At 38.7% G+C, this 20,741-nt stretch overlaps 1 protein-coding gene across 2 annotated transcripts in view; it reads left to right on the top strand.

The window, feature by feature from the left end:
• TTC17 (tetratricopeptide repeat domain 17) overlaps positions 1-20,741 on the top strand; it is a 59,368-nt gene that overhangs the window by 6,274 nt on the left and 32,353 nt on the right. Inside the window, exons 2-14 of one of the 2 annotated variants that reach the window (XM_037395578.1) lie at positions 7,801-7,890; positions 9,430-9,599; positions 10,629-10,740; positions 11,871-12,002; positions 12,538-12,647; positions 12,937-13,081; positions 13,465-13,604; positions 13,821-13,981; positions 14,299-14,411; positions 15,922-16,062; positions 16,497-16,612; positions 17,713-17,887; positions 18,472-18,549. In XM_037395578.1, coding sequence (XP_037251475.1) covers positions 7,801-7,890; positions 9,430-9,599; positions 10,629-10,740; positions 11,871-12,002; positions 12,538-12,647; positions 12,937-13,081; positions 13,465-13,604; positions 13,821-13,981; positions 14,299-14,411; positions 15,922-16,062; positions 16,497-16,612; positions 17,713-17,887; positions 18,472-18,549 — 1,683 coding nt within the window. Of the gene's footprint in view, positions 1-7,800; positions 7,891-9,429; positions 9,600-10,628; positions 10,741-11,870; positions 12,003-12,537; positions 12,648-12,936; positions 13,082-13,464; positions 13,605-13,820; positions 13,982-14,298; positions 14,412-15,921; positions 16,063-16,496; positions 16,613-17,712; positions 17,888-18,471; positions 18,550-20,741 lie in introns of those variants that run through there. The other variant, XM_037395579.1, reaches the window with a different exon arrangement.

Genomic DNA, 20,741 nt, shown 5'->3' with positions numbered 1-20,741 from the left:
CCAAAACAGTTACCAGTGCCTCTTTATGAGTGAGTGCAAAGAGACCCAGGCTGGAGATTGGTGTGGGTCTACTGCAGTTCATTAGATGTCATCCAGCCCCAGGGTGTGGCAAGCTGAAGCATGATGGTTTTGAAGGATAGTTCAGCTTATACCAGGACAAGGGAAACTTGTGTTCTAAAAATTCTCTCTTGGTCACCAAAAAACTGTGAGATTTAGGCCTTTAGTGTGAAAAATAATTTAAAAAATAAAAACCCAAACAGCTTTAGATTTTCTGCCTTTTCATTTGAACCTAAACATTCTGGCCAGTGAATGGCTGAAGATGCTTAATGTCCTTGTTCCTGATGGGGTGCAGCTGACCTGGAACCGCACCTCACTCGCAGGGGAGCGCAGCCTCCTTCTTTATTGCCGTGAAGGTCACAGCTAGATCCAGATTGGACGAAAGTAGTCCTTGTGGTGGCCTGTATGTGGAGTGCAGTCAGAAATGCAGGTTTTGTTGTTCTTGTGAGGGTGGTGGTGAAGTACCTTTCACTGTTCTCAACTCAGCAGTGAAGGATTTGCACCTGAGGTGCAGGAGCTGAGGCAGATCCGAAGAGCTGCTGAAACACAGCTGTGGGTGCCTGTGCCTCCCAGCCTGCTGCAGTCTAGCAGGTAATCTTATGCCAGGATTTGACTGCTGACAGTGAAGTTTTAATACAAAAATGTCTGGATCTGGCCTGGCATAGTAATGTACACAGAAGTGGTTCTGTTTGTAACTCCAGAAGGCCCCAGCCGTGGCTCTGGCTGTATTTAGGCACAGTGTCCGGTTTGCTCCCCCACTCCTGGCGTTTCCATGTGGCCTTTGTCTTCCAGGCACAGAGTGGCTCCCAGGTCCCATTTCTCTTAACATCCTCACATCCTTCGATTTCCTGGCCTCTTGTCTGTTTTCATCACTTTTTAAATAAGGGTAGGACAAACTGAGAAGATGATATGAATCAACTGTTCAAAACTGATTATTCAGTGGTGAAAGCTGTGCTTGGTGCCAGGCATGCCTTCCCCATATTGAGCGTTTCATAGCAAAAGGATAGCCTGGAAGTGGCCCAAGCACATGTTTGGGTGAAGGCCCCATCAGAGCCCAAAAGAGTGAAGTCCACAGGACTGTTAAATGTGCTGCAAGTGTGTAAAATGTCAGTTTTCCCTGTAGCACTGCTACTCTTAGTAATATCCAAACACGTAATAATGCTGTTTGTTAACAGGTTCTGCAGCAGTAAGATTTTAAATGCCTCAATACTTATTAGAAAAGCTTAATTCAATGTCATTTTTTCTGTGTGAATTTTTCAATGACATCCTTTGGAACAAGTATCTTCTGACACACCCAGCTCATCATTTGGATAAGCCAAAGCATATATTTACCAGTTTTGTAGCTTGTCTGGTACTGAAACCTATATAGAATTTTTTGTGGCTTTTTCAGAAATGCCATGGTTAGCATCATGTTGAAGTGTAAAGTATTTCAAGACAGCAAGAGTATACCAAAAAGGCAAATACTGATTTCTAGTTCCTTTGCTTCCGCTTGAGACTGCAAGGAGTTCCAGCCTATTTAAGTGGGAAAAGCCGTCATTTTCCAAGTACAGTGACAAAAGATCTAGTATCTATTAAACAAGCCTATAAAACAAATGAGGAGCCCATTTTGCTGTATGCTATCATTTGATGTAGTATCTTTTCCAGCTTTTTTCTGTCATAATTGGCTTTCTGCATGCAGTGGAACGCCTTTAGGATGGGTAGAGGCACTACTCGCTGTTCTGATTTTGGTGTTCCTGTGCCTCACTTAATAGGGGGATTTCCACAGTTCTTTAAAAAAAGCCTTACCTAAAAATAGTTGACTGGAGCATTTATTGACAATCATTTTCAATACTTACTTCCTGGTCCAATGTAACTGGATCATGGCAAAAAATATACCAGAAGATTTGGCAAAACTTAGAAGTCTAATTATTCAGAGACTTTGGTATATGCAGGTGGAACACAGAGGACTCTCTAAAACTTCAGGGTTTGATTCAACTCTGATGTCTTGGTTTGGTTTGGTTTTTTGTTGAATCAGGTTCTTGGTGTACTTTGTGACAGTGAATAAATTTGAGCTGTGCTTTATAAAGAGACTTTCACCTTTGGACAAAGTTAAACAGAGAACACTTTATTCTAAAAGTGGCTTACTGGCAGGCTTTCTGCCAGTCAGAGGTTCAAGGAAAGCTTTTCAGCACCATTTTTTCGTGTTTACTGTGTTTGAATTGAAGTCAGATCCTTGCTTTTCAAGCACTTCATCTTGACTGTCACAGTTTCAGTGCTTTGGAGGAAGACTAAATGAATGTGGTGCTTTGCCATCAGCCTAATGCTTTGAGGTAAAATAAGTTGGAACAAGCATCTGTTCAGGTGCAAGAGTCTCCACTCAGCTTACTGTCAGCACGCACTGTGCCTATCCCATTTCACCCCGCAGAGTCTTGTGGGAAGTGGCTTACATTTTGCAGAAGATGAGCTAAATCACAGCGTCTGTGTTTCGCTTGTCTGACTCCCCCAATCAGATGATGAGGCACAACAGGCTTTGCATGAAGGTCTGAAGGGTCTGTAGTATTAGCAGGCCAATGTCCTGTATCACATAAAAGCGAAGATACCATTTCTAATGCAGTTTAAATTTATGGTAACATCGTCAGCTCCTGTCTTAAATGTGACAGGAAGCATCAAATGTGAAGTGGTTTTTAACATGGGGCAGGGAGTGTATCTGCAGCTTTCTGCGTGCAGGGAAGAGGGTATAGCATGCTAAAGTAAGACCAGGTGCTGCCTGGCAGTAGATTCAATCCTAAGGTAAAAAAGAGGACCTGAGAACAAACACTAGGGTATTTAATTGCAGCTGTTTCAGGGCTGAAATAAAGCATGACAGCTTTTGCAATAACACCTGCCCTCTAGTAAGGTTTTAACTGCTGAAGTCAGACCTATGCTAGTTCCAAGAGCAAAGTTTTGTTCTGTTTTCCTGTTTTCCTTATAGTTAATTGTTTAGAAACTGACATTAAATGCAAACACTGTACCACACACATCTTCAGCAGCGCTCAGGACAAATACAAACTTACTCATTCCAGGGGTCCCAGGACTGTTTTCAGCAAGTCTGGTGAAGCTCAGTAAGATGGGGGCCACGTATGCCCTTTATTTCACAGCAGGAGGCTTTCAGTACGCAGTTATTTGCAGATACTTGAGCTGTCATAAAAGAGGGGAGCTATGGCTATGAGCTAGTAAATACATACCTTTTGTACCATAAGGTCACATGCAACTGTGGATATAGTGTGCTTTTTCCTCAAAGTGATCCAGTACTATTCATGTTGCTTACTGTTTTCTGTCTAAAGAACTAATTTCTCTAATGGATGCCATGAAGATGTAGTTCAACTCTGGAAAGGCAACAGACATAAATAAAAGAAAAATTAGTTGATATTTTATGCAGAACTTCTCTGGTGGAACCAGTCTCTTGTTTTGTTTTAGATACTTTCTTGAAACGGGAGGTATTTCCACAGCCAGATCAGTCTCTGGGTGACTATTAGAAGCGCCAAGTGTCTGTAAGAGCTGTAATGAGACTGAATCAAACCAGTGTCTTCTAAAATCTACTTAGAGTATTTTTCTTGCAGGAAGGGATGTAATCCAGAAAAGTCTCCAGGTATTCATCAAATACATTTTATTTAGGCTACTGTATTTCTGACTAAAGAATTATTTCACAGGTGAATGAAGCTCTTGAGGGCTTTTCCAAATCTTTGGGGGGTGTTTTGTGTTTTTGAATTTTTCTAAGTGGCAGCCCACAGGAAGGTTCTGGCATGTCTTACGTTTTTATTCAGGGTTTAATTTTCTGGGGTTTGGGTTGTGGCTGCAGTGGAAAGCAGGAAGGTGGTAGGTGGCACTCGAGCACCAGCAGCAAGGACAGGGTAAAGTGTGAGCACCGGAGTGGGGAGCTCTGCAGGGCTCAGAGTGTGCATTCTCTATTTCGGCATGTGCTGCTGCCCACTTACCTTACCACTGGTGCTTACTGTTACCTCTGCTGTGTAGATTATGCATATCTTTCCTTGCTACCTACTCACCGTGCCAAATTCCTCATGAGATGACATTACTGCCCTCGATGGCAAATGAAGTATTGGTGGCTGGCACTGTAAAAGAAAGCATGTTTGATCTGGGGAGGGACGCTGTAAAAAGGTGGATGACGAACCAGAAGTCTGGACGGTATTGCTAGCTGGATCTGACAGGAACAGGCTGCAGTTTGAGAGCCACCTGGCTGTGGCTATGGAGTGGGGGGTGATGAAGGGCTCACCTGAGGCCAATTCAGACTAGCCTGCTGACCTGGCTGAAAACTAAATGTTTAGTCTTTAAAGTTATTTTTCAGCTGAACTCACTGGCCTGTTTCTCAGTGGAGCTGTAAATTAAAGGTAATAAGAAAAGAGAGGATTCCCCTGCTTGACAGCAGGGCTACTTTTTTGACCAATCTAATGAGATCAGGAAACTGCACTTTATAAAATTCTTAAGCTTGAGCACAGTCATCCTCCAAACTTGATGTCTGTTGAAGGCCAAGTTGGCATTATTTTCCTCCTTTGCAGGCATGAATTTATAAGCTCTCCTGTGATTTTCAATTAGGCATGTTTTACTTTTTGTCATATACCACATTTTTTTGTAGATCTGAATGCTTTTTATTTCCTCAGTTATCAATTCATAATGCCTTCGTATTATAAATGTATAAACTGAAGAGTATAAGAACTGATATAGTATATTCAGCTCACTTTTATAAGCTGCCAAAAGTGCTCTGAATGCATCGAATGTGCTGGCTTATGCTTCAAACTTTGCATGAATGTCCAGTGTTGTTGCTTAATTTTTCCGTTCAAGTTCTTTTTCTGAAATTATTGCACCTAAAATGGGGCTTTATTTGTAGGAGCTAAAGATAGTCTTCTGATAGTTTCTGCAGTGGAAGTCTTGAACATTCAGTGTCAGAAATGATCAAGTTAAATAAATGTAAGGTTGGATTTACTACTAAAGTTTTGGTTTTAGAGCTTTTGGTTTATGCACTGCTAAGGTTATTTAATAATATAAACTTTCTACTAGATTGGAGGGGTTTGCTATTATTAGAAAGTGCTCGTTTGCTGATGACAAATGGAGATCAGATCCAGAAGTGAAAATCTAAGAAATACCATGCATGCTGCTTGACTTGAGATTGATTTCCTGATGGGTTGACACAACTTTATGCATTAATTCAGCGACACTGCTGTTTGATTGTTTTTGTCGCTTTGATTTCTGCTGCCAGGTAATACTTGATAAGAATTTCGTACTTGTTGCGTCGCTTTTCTGTCAACCCATGCGTGCTGGATAGGTAACATACCACTTCAAATTCCCAAACACTAAATTCAGACCTAACTTCCATGAGAGTGTTTTATCAAAAGTTAAAACCAGCAGCTGTCCCTGAATATGTTTCTGAATGAATAATAAGCTGAGATTGTTCATCTTTCAGAATAAAGCTTTCTAAATGGAGATGCCAGCGTAACTTTCTGCAAAAAGTCTCTCCCCAGATGCAGTTTGTCACTGAAAGGGAAGCTGATAGTTGACTTTGTTCTCAGTGACAGTGTAGTGTGCACGCAGTCTTTACATGTCAGAGGAACGGTGCTGGTTTGGAATGGGTGGTTATGTGCCTTAAACACAGTAAAACTTCCCCTTATTTTCTTTGCCAATTCATCTCTCATTCGCTTGCAGTATTTTCTCAAGCAAATGAGGCCTCTAGCAAAAGTGCTATATTCAGTGCATAACTCTGGGTTTGTGTGCAACCAGTTCAAAGTGAGGTGGAGCCCACAGGAGAAAATATGAAATACGACTGTAGACTTCAGTACCTCAACTAACAGCATTGTTAGTTTCTTTTAACGTGGTATTTTTTGTGCTTCTCTGGATCGTTGCAGATACTTGGTCATCCTTTATTGACAACAGTTAAATTAATAATCTCCGAATCCATGCTGTAAAAATTAACTGGTGTCAATAGCACCCATCGTTTTCTATTCATCTGGTGATATAAGAGAATTGATTTGCTAAGGCAGAAAAAGTTATGTGTAAGTATTTGGACTGTCAGTAGCCACCCATGAAAATGGCTCCATACTAAAAGAAGCAGTTCAGCTTTTGAATTGGAAAGGAATATTAGCCAAATGTAGCCAAAACCACCTTTAGGGTTTTTTTGACGTGGGGGATAAAAGGGCCAAATGTTTTCATCTTGGAGGACAGGATCCTTAGGGAGGCTTGCAAGGAACATAGACTTCATAGTCAGTAGTCCAAAGAAAGTAGATCTGAGCTTCTTCACTGACTCACAGCCAAGAGAACATGGCTCAAGGCCTGATCTGTTGGCAGGGCACACGATGACCAGGAAACTTGCTGTTGTCCTGCTGGAGATGCAGTTCTCTGCAATAAGAAAGAGTCCCGGAAATGTGTCCAGGTTGTTTAGAAAATTGACAAAAAATGAAGACCTGGAGCTCAGGAGGTTCTCCTGTGCATGTATATATGGCAAACTTTTCCATTAAATTGTAATGTCACCGAGCTTGGATAGATATCGTGGACAGCCATTGTAGAGGTATCAGCGCTAATGCACAGGTAGTGCTTACATCTTTATGCAGTACCTATCTCCATATCCTGAAAGCGTGAATGGAAACTGAGCAGATCCAGGAACATCTTGGTGTAGACAGTGTACTGTAACAGTCATTATGTTAAAAATGCAAGATCTTGCTGTCCTTGTCACCTTTCATCGTGTGATCACACATTCACTGTCCATTTCCTTGCTTCTGTTCTCATACTCAATGAATCCTCCCTGAGCTAATTTAATTTACTAATTCAAGTAAAGCAACTGATAGGGAATTAGGTCCCGTTCAACTGCAGAGCTTGGGTTAGCTCCCAAGAGAGCCTGGTGGGCTCCAGAGCTGATATGCAGGGCTAACTCGTATCACACTGGCAGACTCGAGGGAGCGGGGTGGAAGCCTGGAGGTGAGTCTTTTGACTGTGGTGAGCCTTTTGATCAGCTCAGCTGTTCATGCACCAAGACACTGCAGTGACTTTCCGCCACCCAGGCAGGCAGCAGAACTGATTTGGTGTGAGGACGAGGCTGGGGTATTCCAGCTGTGAAGTGCCATGGCCTACTGAGCCCAGTTAGGGACCAATAAAGGTCTGGCGTATAACCACTCTTGTCTGTGACTTACCTATGATGTTGTTCTTCGTTGAGCTGCCAACTCCTGTGCATAGCTATGGAAGCTGTAGCACGGTCTTCTGTAACAGTTTTTAGTCTTCATCTGCCTGCCCCTTCAGTTTGTTCATTTATGTCTTAATCCTGAAGGCAGTAGATCTTAATGCTAAGCTGGTATGTTAAATTAGTTGCGTGGAAGGAGCTGACTTGAAGCTGAAGTACTTTATGCCTATTGAGGGACGAAATGGAGGAATTTTAAATCTATCAATTTTTTTTTTTGGCGATTGCAATAGAAGGTATCTAGTATTTCAGCAGTGGGTGCTCCTAGTAATGTTTGTTGTGAGAAATTTATTTGCCTCTTACACTTCGAATTTGTATGCCTGAAAAAATTAAAATAGGTTTAAAATCAAAGCATGGTCTCCTTTGGATTCTCAAATAACAGTGTTGTTTGAAGTACAGATTTAAATTATGGACTTATTATGAATGCTGAGTCAACAGAAAACCTCTGAACAGACAAACTGTAGTTGAATGTACATACCTTCTTTCTGTTTAAAATTATTCTAATTAGGAGAATGCCTTATGTGATGGACTGTTGAAATGTCTTGCAGGTGGATTCACCAATGAACTTGAGGAACCCACATGATTTGGTAATACTCATGAGACAAGAAACAACAGTTAACTACCTCAAAGAACTGGAGGTAAAGTATAATATTAAATACTAACTGATTTCTGAAAATGCAGAATTTTTTTCACTGGCTTTTTAGTGCTAGATTTAAATGGGGAATAGAAGTCATTATTGGTGTAATTCTGCTTCAGTGAAAGGATGGAGAATTCTTCAGATCTCAAGAATTTTGTGCCTCAAGTTTGCTCAACTGGTTATCATTGTCCTCAGTTGCATCATTCCCTGTTATCCATAAATCCTAACATTTTAAGTCAAGTCATTTAGATACTGGATTCTGTTGCGAACTACTATATTCCAGGAGAATACAGAGCAGGTCAGCTCTGTTTTAATTCATGCCCATTTATTGTTGAAAAAGGGTCTGACAACACCCTTCTAAAAAGGGCTTTAATGAACCTGAACTGATAACTTAAACTAAAGTTTAAATATAATATGGGCTGGGCAAGCTAACAGCTCACAGCCTTTCTTCTGGCCATGCACTGCTTTCTCTTATGCCAGCTTTGGTTTTGTCAAATTAGTGCAACTAGCTCACTGAGAAGTTAGATGAGCACCAGGGGTAGCTTTAGGTGAATGGGAGCACTGGAAGGGATTAAAACTAGCAGGACTGCCCCTTGTGTGACTGTATTCAGCCAGTCTTTCTCATCGAGGTATAGTTATTTTTGTGGTAGTGGACATTCTAGCTATGGGTGGAACAATAGTTTTAAGCCTTTCAGAAAAAGGACATGGGTTGTGGGCTTGGAAATTACTAATGTACAATTTGTGGCATACAAATGACTTCTAGCAGACATTATGTATTGTAAGATCTTGCACAAGTTGCTACTATATATCTCTCTAGTATTGCATAGTGTGTAATCAAATGTGTGGCTTTAAAAATGCAAATGTTCTTCTCTTTCCAACATACACAAATCCTTATGATATTTAATGGGTTTACAATTTGCAGATCTGGGTGAGAATTAGATACAGCTTACTCTGCTGGGACAGATCGTTAGTCCATTCACTGTTAATAGTCATTAACGCTGGTGAGCTTTATGGCACCAAAGGTAGCTCCTAAGGCACATGATGGGCTGATGTATAGAAATTAGTCTCAGTCCTTGCATTAACCTGCCACCTCAGTTGTACGTAGCACACTGAAGGGTTAAGAAGTTAATTTTGTTTGCAATCTCTAATGTTATTTCCATGAGGTCTTACAGTGGAGGAAAAGGCTTCAAATACAGAAAAGTTGATGTGCTGTTAACAATTGTTTCTTCTTTTTTTGAGTGGCCTACCATGAATTTGGAATGCTATTAGCCCTTTTTTTAGGTACAGCAGGAGAAATAAGGGCCTGTTCAAATCATATTATCTCTAATGAAAGTATTTATATTCCATCTAAATCAAAAGAAGTCCTACAGATGTTATAAAATGTAGGGAAATATTCCCAAAATGTGAAGAGCGTTTTAGAATTTCTTTAGATAGACTTTGTTTTAAGGAAGAAGTTGGACTGTTCAACTCCTAGCATCCGTAGGGTTTGCTTTCATCAGTATACATTCTTCTGTTTCCTTTTTTTTTTTTATTCCTACAGAAACAGTTAGTTGCTCAAAAGATTCATATAGAGGAAAATGAGGACAGAGACACAGGGCTGGAACAAAGGCATAATAAAGAGGATCCGGACTGCATTAAAGCAAAGGTGCCCTTGGGGGACCTAGATCTATACGATGGCACATACATCACCTTAGAGAGCAAAGATATCCGGTAATGAGATGCTTTCTATTTTAAGATTTTTACTGAATGAGAAAATGAACAAAACCTCTAAATGCAAGTAAAAAGAAAAATACTATCACTGACTATTCTTTAGATGACAATTGTTTTATTTTGTGTTTAGCGTGGAATAAAATTGAAACAACCTCTGACATTAATCATAAAAGGGTACAACACAGAAATGCTGTCTCCCCCAAACGGCCCATGTTAGCCCTACTCTGAAACATCTCCATTCTGTTCCCAGGTTCCCAGTCAGTTCTGCTGCTGTAATTCTGTACTGATATGACCCGGCATGTGAATTAAACTGAAGTGCATCATGTAGAAGGGGGTTGAATTTGCTTGAGTGTGCTTTGAGTGTTCTGAGCTAGATGTATACTTCTTGTAGTGGAAACTGTCTTGACTTAAATTTGAATGAAATTCTGTTGATTACCAAGCTGTTGAACCTTCTGGTCGTATTTCATGCCCTGTGCTTAGCAAGTAAATGATGTGTGGACAGTCTGCTTGACATTGGTAGGGAGCTTGACAGCTTCATTGGTAACGTCTTCAGGGCTGACTGCTGTGTTTCTGTAGTTTCATGGGTTTTAACATAATCAGATGAGTACTCAAAGTGGGGAAAAAAATAATTTTATCCTCAGATACCTTCATTTGGGCTTCTCACTAATACTTGGGGTTTGTTAGTTTCAGTTGGAGAGTCTTCTAATCTGCATGTGTTGCCATTTTCCTGGCAGGTAGATCATTAATCATAGTAGTGGTACACTAGGTTGATGCTGATACATATTGGAGGCTATCCAAATGTTGATATTCTCTCTAAAGCATACAGAAATTTATTTACTTTATCCTGTAGTGATGACATCCTGATACAACTGAAATCTGGGAAGACATCAGAAATGGTCTGCTGTGCTCAAACATGGGATTTTTGTAATGGTCAATTCGGAATACGGTGTCTGTTGACTACAGTACTGTCTCTTATGAGCTTTAGTAGTATTTTAATCTGGAGTCTGCTGTGTTATGTTATGTCCTCAGCCCTGAAGACTATATAGACACAAAGTCACCAGTGCCTCCAGACCTGCAGCAGCCAGACTGTACAAAAGTTCTAGATCTTCCATACAGTATTCATGCTTTTCAGCACTTACGGGTAAGTGAGCAAATGCAAGTATGTGTTTTTTCTCCATCAGGAAAAGGAATAGAAAACTCTTACTGGCAGTTCTCAGTCAAGATTGAAAGGTATTGTAATCTTTCAAGACTGTTTCAGACGTTTTTCTAAAAGCACAGTTGTGCCCCAGTTAAAGCACCTGCTTATAGGAGGACAGTTCCATCAGATACACAGATCCTGTTTCTCTTTTGTTACTGTTCGCCTTATTATACAGGGCATTTTTTAGGAAAATTGAGTATTTTGTTTTCATAACACGTTTCATTAGTAAAATGGTAACTTCCATTGGAAATGCTTCTAACTTGTGAATTGTTTCAGTTGAAAATGGGAGAGTGCTGAACAGAGTCGTTAAACTGTATAAAGATTCAGGGTCAGAAAATTGTTTGCAGACTTCTTAGTAGCTCCTAACATGCTTGATGGTCTCTTTGGTATCTGAATGCCAAGCCCTAACCCAGAGGATGAGATAATTGTTCTTTACTAGTAGAAAGGGTTTGTTTTTTTTTTTAGTTTTTTACTTTAGTAAAAGATAATTAGTAAATTAATTTGCTAATACAAAGCAAATTTTCTAATGCAGACACAGCTTTAGTGCTTATACCTTCATGTTTATTTTATTACAAGTCTTTAAAATAACACTTTATCTACAAATAAGGATTTTCTTACATACAAACAGGAACTGAAGGTTTTTGGCTCTGTTCCTGGGTCTGGATGTACTTTTGAAAGGAGTACATTTGTCATTCATGAAGGAAGAAAGAGGAGATGTAGGGATACTCTAATAGTGTGCATGTAGCCTGACAAACGTTAAGTGCTTCAGTGATCATGAGTGAAGTCAGTAGCTGCTGGATACACAGTGCTACCAGAAATTAGTATTTCTCCTATAGCATTCACAAGCAGAGGCTGCTTTTGGCTGCTTCTAGTTTGTCTATCTATAGTAATATATATTATTCATCTGTCAAAGGTGACATTACCCTGTCAAGTCCCTAAGATCCTGATATGAAAGGATGATAGGAATGTGAAATAACGAAACACTAAATTTTCCTGGGAGTCATGCTCTTGAGTCTATTTCTCTACTTCTAGTTAAAGTGTCAGCAAATACCTTTACTCAATTTTTATTTTAGGGTGTCCAAGAAAGAGTTAATCTTTCCGCACCCTTGCTACCTAAAGAAGATCCAATCTTCACATACTTGTCACGGAGGCTGGGAAGAAGTATAGAGGAAATAGGTCATCGTATTTATGACGGGCTAATGAAGGTACGAAACTCTAATCTTTCTGTATGCACAAAAGAGTGCTGGAAAGGTCTCACAAGATTAGGTATGCCTGACTTGCAATCGAATCCAGTACTAGTTTTGCACATACATCTTTGGTTTACATTTAAGTTACAAAAGGCAGACTAAAAACATTTTCTGCTAGGCAAGCAAAGGTAGGAAAAGGCATCAGCAAAGCCAGTAAATAGATACTTACTGTCATCTTTAATGACATTGGTATGGTCTGGCAAGCCATATTCACTGCTCTGTCAAGGTAATACGGGCTTTTAAACAAAAATGCAGGTACTGAAAGAACAAAGAAGAAACAATAGTACTGAAATCTGTTTAATACATTTATATGCTAGTTCATTCTTCCTGAACATTCATCACTATTGCCAAATGGCAGCTTTCCAGAGGAAGAGGATAACTTAGAGGAAGTTTGGTGCTCAGCTTTCCATCCCATAGTAATTAAAGTCCCGATATAAGCTTTTAGTTCATGTCTTAGTAGTTAGTACAGTTCATGTGTTTCTCTTTACTGCAGAACTCCTCTTCCTGGGTACTCTATAATATGGCTTCTTTTTACTGGCGAATAAAGAATGAGCCATACCAAGTAGTAGAATGTGCCATGCGTGCCCTGCATTTTTCTTCAAGGTAAGAATTGCTAATAAATATGTCTTTTCAGATTTCTTCTCTAGTTATCCTAATTAGTATAAACAGGTTTTAGTTTCTAAAACTGTATCCTGAGGAATAATCCCTGTTACTTGTCCATAGTCTTTATGTGCTATACTAGGCATATATATAGCTTAGACACGTTTTTATCAAATTACATATTTAATATATGACTGATGAATAAATGTGTCCTTATGCATGATTCTTACATAGTCTGACTTTCTTTAAGGACCGAGTTTTCTTTTTTTCTTCTCATTTTTTCTTCTTTTAGGCAAAACAAAGATATTGCACTGGTAAATTTGGCAAATATTCTGCACCGGGCTCACTTCTCTGCAGATGCAGCTATTGTGGTCCATGCCGCTCTGGATTACAGTGACTTCTTTACCAGCTATTACACTTTGGGAAATATTTACGCAGTAAATACTGTCTTTATTTTCCAAGACTTGTAGAAAACTGAATATTTCTTAATCTTTCTAGCTTGATTTGTAATGCTCTGCTCTTCTACAATGTGTCTTGTGTTCCATGTGCATTTCACACTTAATATTTAAGATTCTGTCAAGATATTTTCGTCCAAAGTCTGCCTTTCAACAGAGGTTTTTATCTACACTTGGAAATAAATCCCAGGGAAATTCTCCTGCAGCCTTTCTCTAGCAGATGATACAGTGACTTGAGTTTCAGAAATGAGAGGCTGCTTGTTAACACAAATTAAAATTTGAGTTAATGACTTCTTTAAGAGTGGAGTATTTTTCATTAAATGTTATCAAACAATGGCTAATTCTCTCTCTCGATCATTCTTCAGATGCTTGGAGAGTACAACCACTCGGTCCTCTGTTACGATCATGCTCTACAGGCCAAACCAGGGTTTGAGCAAGCTGTAAAAAGGAAGCATGCTGTCCTATGTCAGCAAAAACTTGAGCAAAAATTGGAAGCCCAGCATAGGTAACTAAAACAGCATCCTAGTGGCAATTCATACAGTCTCACTTCTATTGTTCTGTTGCAGCAATTATTTACACTTCAAATAGAATAATGATTTTTCAACTTTCATTCATAAGAATACTTCAAGAAACCCAAAGTTGAAAATGTGCAACACTGTAGGAAAAGCTGGTATTTTAAAAAAGGTTCAAAGTAAATCTTTTCTACTGTTGAATTTTCAAGATCACTTCAGCGAACATTAAATGAATTGAAGGAATATCAGAAGCAGCATGACCATTACCTTAGGCAACAAGATGTTTTAGACAAGTACAAGCTCATCCAGGAGGAACAAATCTTGAGGAACATCATTCACGAGACACAGATGGCAAAAGAAGCTCAATTAGGTAAAACTTTATTTAGAGTTCATCTTCATTATAGTGATGAAGAATAGCACATATTTAGATTAATGTCAGGACGTATCTCCTTTATGTATTAAGATGGCCCTGCATGGCTCTTGTGTTTTGCTTCTTAAAAAAGGAATTGCGGTATGTTCTTGAACAGGGATTTTTCTGAGTCATTCAAAGACGGAGTTTACTCTGTGTTGATTAAATAAATAAAAAGGATTGAGACCAAACTGGGGGTGGAGGGATTGATTGTATGCTGTCTTTGTCTCCTTGGAAACCTTGCTTACATAGTAGAAAAAATGTTTTGTGCTCTGCAGGGAACCATCAGATTTGTAGACTGGGCAACCAGCAGCATAGTTTGCACTGCCAGTGGGACCAGCCTGTTCGTTATCACCGCGGAGACATTTTTGAAAATGTGGAATATGTCCAGGTTTGTGAATTGATACCACTGCTTCAACTTGCATCCCATTTGCCTGATTAGCTTTGAGTGTGTTAATTATAGTGAGAAGTCATTTAGTGTCTTTTCCAGAGTGTGAAGTATGTAGTGCTAGTTTCTTTTCCTAGTAATACAGGCTGAGATAGACTGGGTTATAGAAATCTAGATCATTTATTTTATAAGACTTAGTTGTGCTTAGAAAAGAGAAATGTTAGAATTATTTGAATCAAAAAACTTTATTTTAGTCCAAAGTCTTAGTTTCCTGTGAGTTAACCAGCCACTTCTATATTGGCTCCTTTGCTTTTTCAACCTGCACAGAACAGCCAAGTTTTTCTTTTGAGGAAGAACAAAAATCCTCACTTGAGGAATTACAGATTTCTCTTACGTAAATATACTCCATTTCAGACATGCTAGCAGAAGCATAATTTTTAATTTTCCAACTCAGTTTCCTTCAGAGAGGACAGGAAAAAGCATTATGCAGCTAGTGTTAACCAAGAGGTAAAGGTTTTCTAAGGAGTTAGTGTTCTAGTGTTCATTTCTAATGTACATGTGCTATATGGAACAAGAATTACTCTTTAGTGGAAAGGATATTCCAACGTAACAGGATAGAAGTGTGCTTAAAATAATATTGTATTAATCACTTATCTCAACAGCCTTAAAATGGATCGTAGTTTCTTTTGTTTATTACACTGTCGTATGACTCAAGCTACGCAACTTTTGCATGCTCCTTCCAATTTAATCTTTTTTCCTACCAGAAGGAGCACAAACCTGCCATAAGCAATTAACAAATGGAAGAGCAGAACTCGGTGGTGTTGAATCTAGTGAGTGCTTTTGCAGCCCAAAAATAAGGTGTTAGCCTGGTTTTGTTAGTAGTTGCTGATTGTATACCTTGAATTAGACAGCACAGCAAGGATGTCTGTGGCAGGAGTATTGGGAACAACATGCATACTAATACTAAAAATCTAAAACAACAGCCACCCAGGCAACACCGCTGCTGTGTTAAAACTTCAGATAAACATTATGGTTTCACTTATTTTGCCATGTGGAGTATGTTCTGGAGTTTCCCCTTAAGTAGTTTAAGAAGCAGGAATAATTCTTCTGTTTTCTTCATGGATGTTCTTCCTATTATAATAATTATAAATTCAGATTATCAAGATAATTTTGTAAGCCATGAGTCTTAGTAACTCTGACTTGAACTAGAGCTATGCAGTCTAGTAGATTTTGTTTGTGGTCTATTAGAAATGTTTGCTTGGTACCTTTAAGCATTTTTTTAATTGATTTGCACTTGTGTTTTCATTGTTGACTTATTTACAACATGAATATTACTTTTCCATGGTGTGAGTGGATCAGGAGGCTTAGATTTCCATTTATTTTCTTTCTGCTATCCAAATTTCAGCTCATCAATGAGCTTACCTACAGAAGTAGTGTGGGGGAAAAACAATGTACAGAAATTCAGCCGTAATATAGTCTCCTTTATTAAATATTGTTTTTCTGCTGTTTCTAGTTTGGTGAAGACTCTTCAACTTCTAGTATGACATCTGTGAATTTGGATCTTCATGCGAACCAAAGCCACCACAGCCAGTCCTTGCAGTCTTCTCCTGTTGCTCGTTCTATTGTGTCAGTGTGGAGCGTAGAGTCCAGTAGAGTGAGTGAAGAGGCCAAGCTTTGCCCTTTCAAAGAGGATTTGTGAAAGATTGGATCTTGTTTATGTGAAACTTAGTAGCATTGGGCTACAGTTTTGATGTGTGGCAGCACTGGAGAATGTAGCATTCTGAATTTCTTCAACATAGAAGCATCTCTGTAGTGTCTCTGTACCAGTTTCCCATCATTTGAAACTCCACTACATCAGAGGGTGGTGTTCTTAGTCACCTCTGTAAATATCTGCTGCAAATAAAGCAGTACAGCTGAGTAAAGATAGAAAACTAAACTGCTTATAGTCCACAAAAGATGGAAAGATAATAGTTTTAAAGATCTCTGCATTTTTTTTCTCCATACTTTTCCTTATGTTCTTACTAGCTTGTTAATTAGAATATTTAAAATGTTGGTCAAATAATAAAAAATAATTCATTTCCCCCTTAGGACAAACAGCATATTCTTTGGCCTCAGCGAACAGAGTGCATGAAATCTTTTCCCAAAATTCCTGATCCAGAAGAACTGCCAACTTACTTCTTGCCCCCAGAAAATAGGGGATTCAGGCAAGTGTTGATTTTTTAAAATCATATTTGTAAATTTTCACACTGTCTTAATGAGTGTTTTCTTTCTGGAGAGGATGGCTGCAATTAGTAATCAACAGTACAGATGTGTTCGGACTGCCTTCTCTGGCTGTTCCACAGAAGGAGAGTGTTTTATTGTCATCTTTGCTGTAACAGTCAGATCCAATTCATGGTGATTCTTCCCTGACTGTTCATACAAGGTGAATTTATGAAATATCTACGGTATTACTCAAAGAATGAGGATTTAAGCATAAGTCTGAATGTCTTGTAGATCATATTTTTAAAAATAAAAAAGAAGACCTTGAGAGAGAAAATGAGGTATCTGTTTCATAACTACAATTAACTGTTGTAGATTGCATGCATCCTCTTAGCCTTAGTTACAATAACAGAAAATTGTGAAGACCAGAAAATATAAAAAAAATTATTAGGAGTGCAAAGCCCTGGCTCGTTTCTTTGGGGCAGAAGTAGGAAACCAGCTTACTTGTGGAATAGTCAGTAATATTTGTTGTTACATAGGATAAAAAAAAATGTGTCTATGTTGCAATAATACTTAACATTATAATAGTGATAACAAGAAAGCTTTCTTCTCCTAGTCGGTGTAATTCTGGTATTAAGCATATGTTAAACCAAAGGTTCCTATCCACAAATGTTCTGAAGCTTCCTTTGAATTAAAAACAGTGTTCAACTTAGAATGTTCTTCCCAAATAATTTGGCTACCTCTTGATGTTTTTGAAATCAAACTTCAGTTTAAAAAACTTCAGCACTTTCTTTTTCACATTTGTTTAGTCCTAAACTTCATACAATCCTTACTGGCATAATATGAGGACCTCCTGTGTCTTATATCTACTGCATTGTCTGTTATTTACCGGTATTCTGTGCTTTAAAATGGAAAGTAAAGACCTTATTTATTAATGACTTTTCAAGGGAAGGGTGGTCCTTGAACGCCTCTGATGTGCAGCTCATGTCTTGTAGCAGGTCTACAGTGTGAGGCTTGTCAGTTGATACATAGCTGAATCTTAAATTTACAGATCAGGGACATGCAGCACGTGCTATTAAATTGTCTTGGTTCTGCTTATTGTTAGAATCCAGCCAATCCTGAGTATCCCAAGAGATATTGTTGGGCATGGAGAAACCCAGGCACCAGACTGTTCTTCCATTACTGATGCTCGTAACAATGAATCTCTAAACATACTGGTCAAGGAGCTAGACAGTAACCTAAATTTGAAATTCAAGATGCCGGATGATCAAGCAAGACAAGTAAGAGGCATTTTCTCATTGGTTCTCTTCTGTTTTAAAGTTCTCCCCTTTATTGCCTTAAAAAAATTACTCAGAACATGAAAGGTTCTGATATTTAAAAGATTACTTACCACAAGCCAATCAGTACTTCTAAAAAAGGGGTGCTTTCTAACAGGGCTGGAGAAAGGGAGAACTTGTCACTCAGCATAACGTTTGTCTGACTTATTTCAAATGCTGACTAAAACCACACAGAGTAGGAAATTTAATTTACTATTTGAAATTACCACTTTCTTTTAAAACTTCTAGCAGTCACTTGACATGATTCATCATCTTGGGGTTTCAAATAACTACCGTATTCTACCAAGGTGGTAACTTCAGGCTGAGATTAGTCCTTCATACTGATTTCTGGAGATGGGCTGCTTTAATCATTACATGTTCACATCGTCTGTTTAGAACAGTATCTCCTCCGCACCCCTGCCCCCCACTCTTGTTTTTTTTAAAGAGAAGACTTAGGGAAGTGAGACTTTAATGACCCATGTAGATATATATTGTAAAATGTGTTCAGTTGTTTAAAAAAAAATAAAAATAAAACCTTTGTTGTCCAGGTTTTGCATTCTCGTATCAACAATCAAAGTATTACACAGGTGAAGATAGGAGCGTTTCTAGATCATGCAATGAAAAAGGTATGTCAAAAACTGTAGCATGAGATAAATTCAGAATCCTTACTTAATGCATTTCTATAGCTCTAAAGATGTCAGTGATGTGCAAGTAGTAAGTGTATTTGCTGCCTGTACCCGAGATGAAACATAAAAATTCATGTTCACAAGTGAAGTGCAAGCATATGAAGTATCTATTTAATTTAGCTTAGTGTGGACCAAACAGCCTTATAGTTACATGTTCTTGTACATGACTGCAGGACATGGAGCCGCAGTATATTAGCTAATCCTGGCAGCCATTTGCTTAACGGAGTGAAAAAGCTTGGAACTACTCCTCTTTCAGCCCTCCCTACAAGCCTGGCTTTTGCTCTTCCTCCTCCCTACTACCCTGCCTTTCCCCCCACCCCCCTCCAAAGAAACCAATCCTCTGTCAATCTTCTGTGAGGATAACTAGTACTCTGGGGCAAAGGATGTACACCTGTATAACACCCTGTGGAATGCCACCTCCATCATGCATGAGGCCTTTGAGAGTCATCACAAGTCAAATGACAGGAAGAACTGAGATAGAGGTTGACTCTTTTTGACATGTCAAACTGATAAATCTCAAATTAACTCTCTTGTACAAGTTATGTCAAGGCAGTGTGTTTATGTATTTTTTTTAGTCTAAAATCATTACCATTTACTATGTGCATCTGTCTTACCCAGAAGAAAAATGAACAGCAGTTGATTCCCGTTATTATGTTGTTCAGAACAGTCCTATATATGTCTTACTGTTGTAGTGCATAGGTATTTTGGTTTTAACTGTAGTATTCAGTTGCCTTCGTGCTAAAAGTCTGGACTACTTGGTCATTTAGATGCTGATGTAAGAACACTGTTGTGTCATGCCAGTTCTCTTAATGATAAACTTTCTAGAGCAGGAGTGCTACAGTTGGTATCTTTGTATTGGAAAAAACAAAGTGCTAGTAACTTGCTGAGGATTTAGTTAGAGAAAGGTCATTGGGACCTGTGTATGGAATGTAATTCCGTGAGGAGTTAGGCATGAGTAGTATGGAAGTAATGTTACCTATGTACATTGAAAACAGTGATCAATATTCTTAAAATTATAGATTATGTAAGGTACTCCAAACGAAGAGGTAATAAATCCTGTTGGTGTCTCCTGGTTCATATTGAACCATAGGTAGAACCCTCCTGGGTGAGGTTGTTTTTAAAACGTGGAAGAAAGTCTTTGTATTGATTAAGTTTTTCAACAGTGTTACTGTAATGCCAGCTGTATTGCATTAATACAATACTACTGTACTGTAAAGGTGCTTATCCGTTTTTGCTGCTTTAATCGTAGCTGCATGTCTCCTACTCATGCATGCATTTGGGCTTCAGCTGTGTAGGTTGGACATTAATTTCAGTTGCTGCTTTTATACTTAAATTCTTCGTAGAACTGGGTAACAGAATGCTGAAAATATTAAAAACTATAATGTGTTTCTAAACTATTTGAAACTGCTCCATCTGAAAGTGCATGTTTTACATAGCTCTGTCCATCTGTCGCTATTTTAAAGTTTTGCTATTTCTTCTCTAGGATGAGCATTTGGTTTTCTGTGATAGGTGAAAGAGGAGGAAGGAACATTCAAGGTGTATTTGGCACTTCCTCTGTTCTTCCAGCTGCCCTCCTTTGTTGCTTGCTATTTTATAATCTTTAAGCAGTATCTAATGCATGTTACTTGCCAACTTTCATTAGACAAATAGATAACTAAATCTGAGAAAAAATAACTCTGAAACCTTGAATTGGTAGGTAGTCTTGATGTTGGATATAGGACCTGGAACCACATCTAACTACAATTTAAAAGCTGCCTGACCTTCAAATTGTAACATTTCTATATAGATCTGTATTAATGTAATTCCAAGACTCTGAAGTGGCTCACAAATGTTGCTTCCTGAAGTGAGCTAACTATTATCATTTATATATTTAAGGGATTTTGTGGTCACGATAGAAGTGAGTCGTAAGAGTCGAGTGTGAGCAACAGGTGCTACTAGACTACAGTTCAGACTGTAAATCATGTCAATTAGAGTAGAGCAGTCTCAGCAAAGAGTACTTTGTACGTAGTTGATAAGGTACTGCAAGGGTGAGTTTTGTTTGTTTCTTACCAAAGAGCAGGCAATTCTGTCTTCCTGAGACACTGCTTTGTGGGTGGGGGTTTTTTCATCCTTTTCCCTGACTCATTCCTATA

The sequence above is a fragment of the Falco rusticolus genome, chromosome 7 (genome assembly GCF_015220075.1).
Source record: "Falco rusticolus isolate bFalRus1 chromosome 7, bFalRus1.pri, whole genome shotgun sequence".
Classification (NCBI taxonomy): Eukaryota; Metazoa; Chordata; class Aves; order Falconiformes; family Falconidae; genus Falco; species Falco rusticolus.
The sequence above is the reverse complement of the archived record's forward strand: the minus strand, read 5'-3'. Positions and strand labels throughout refer to the sequence as shown.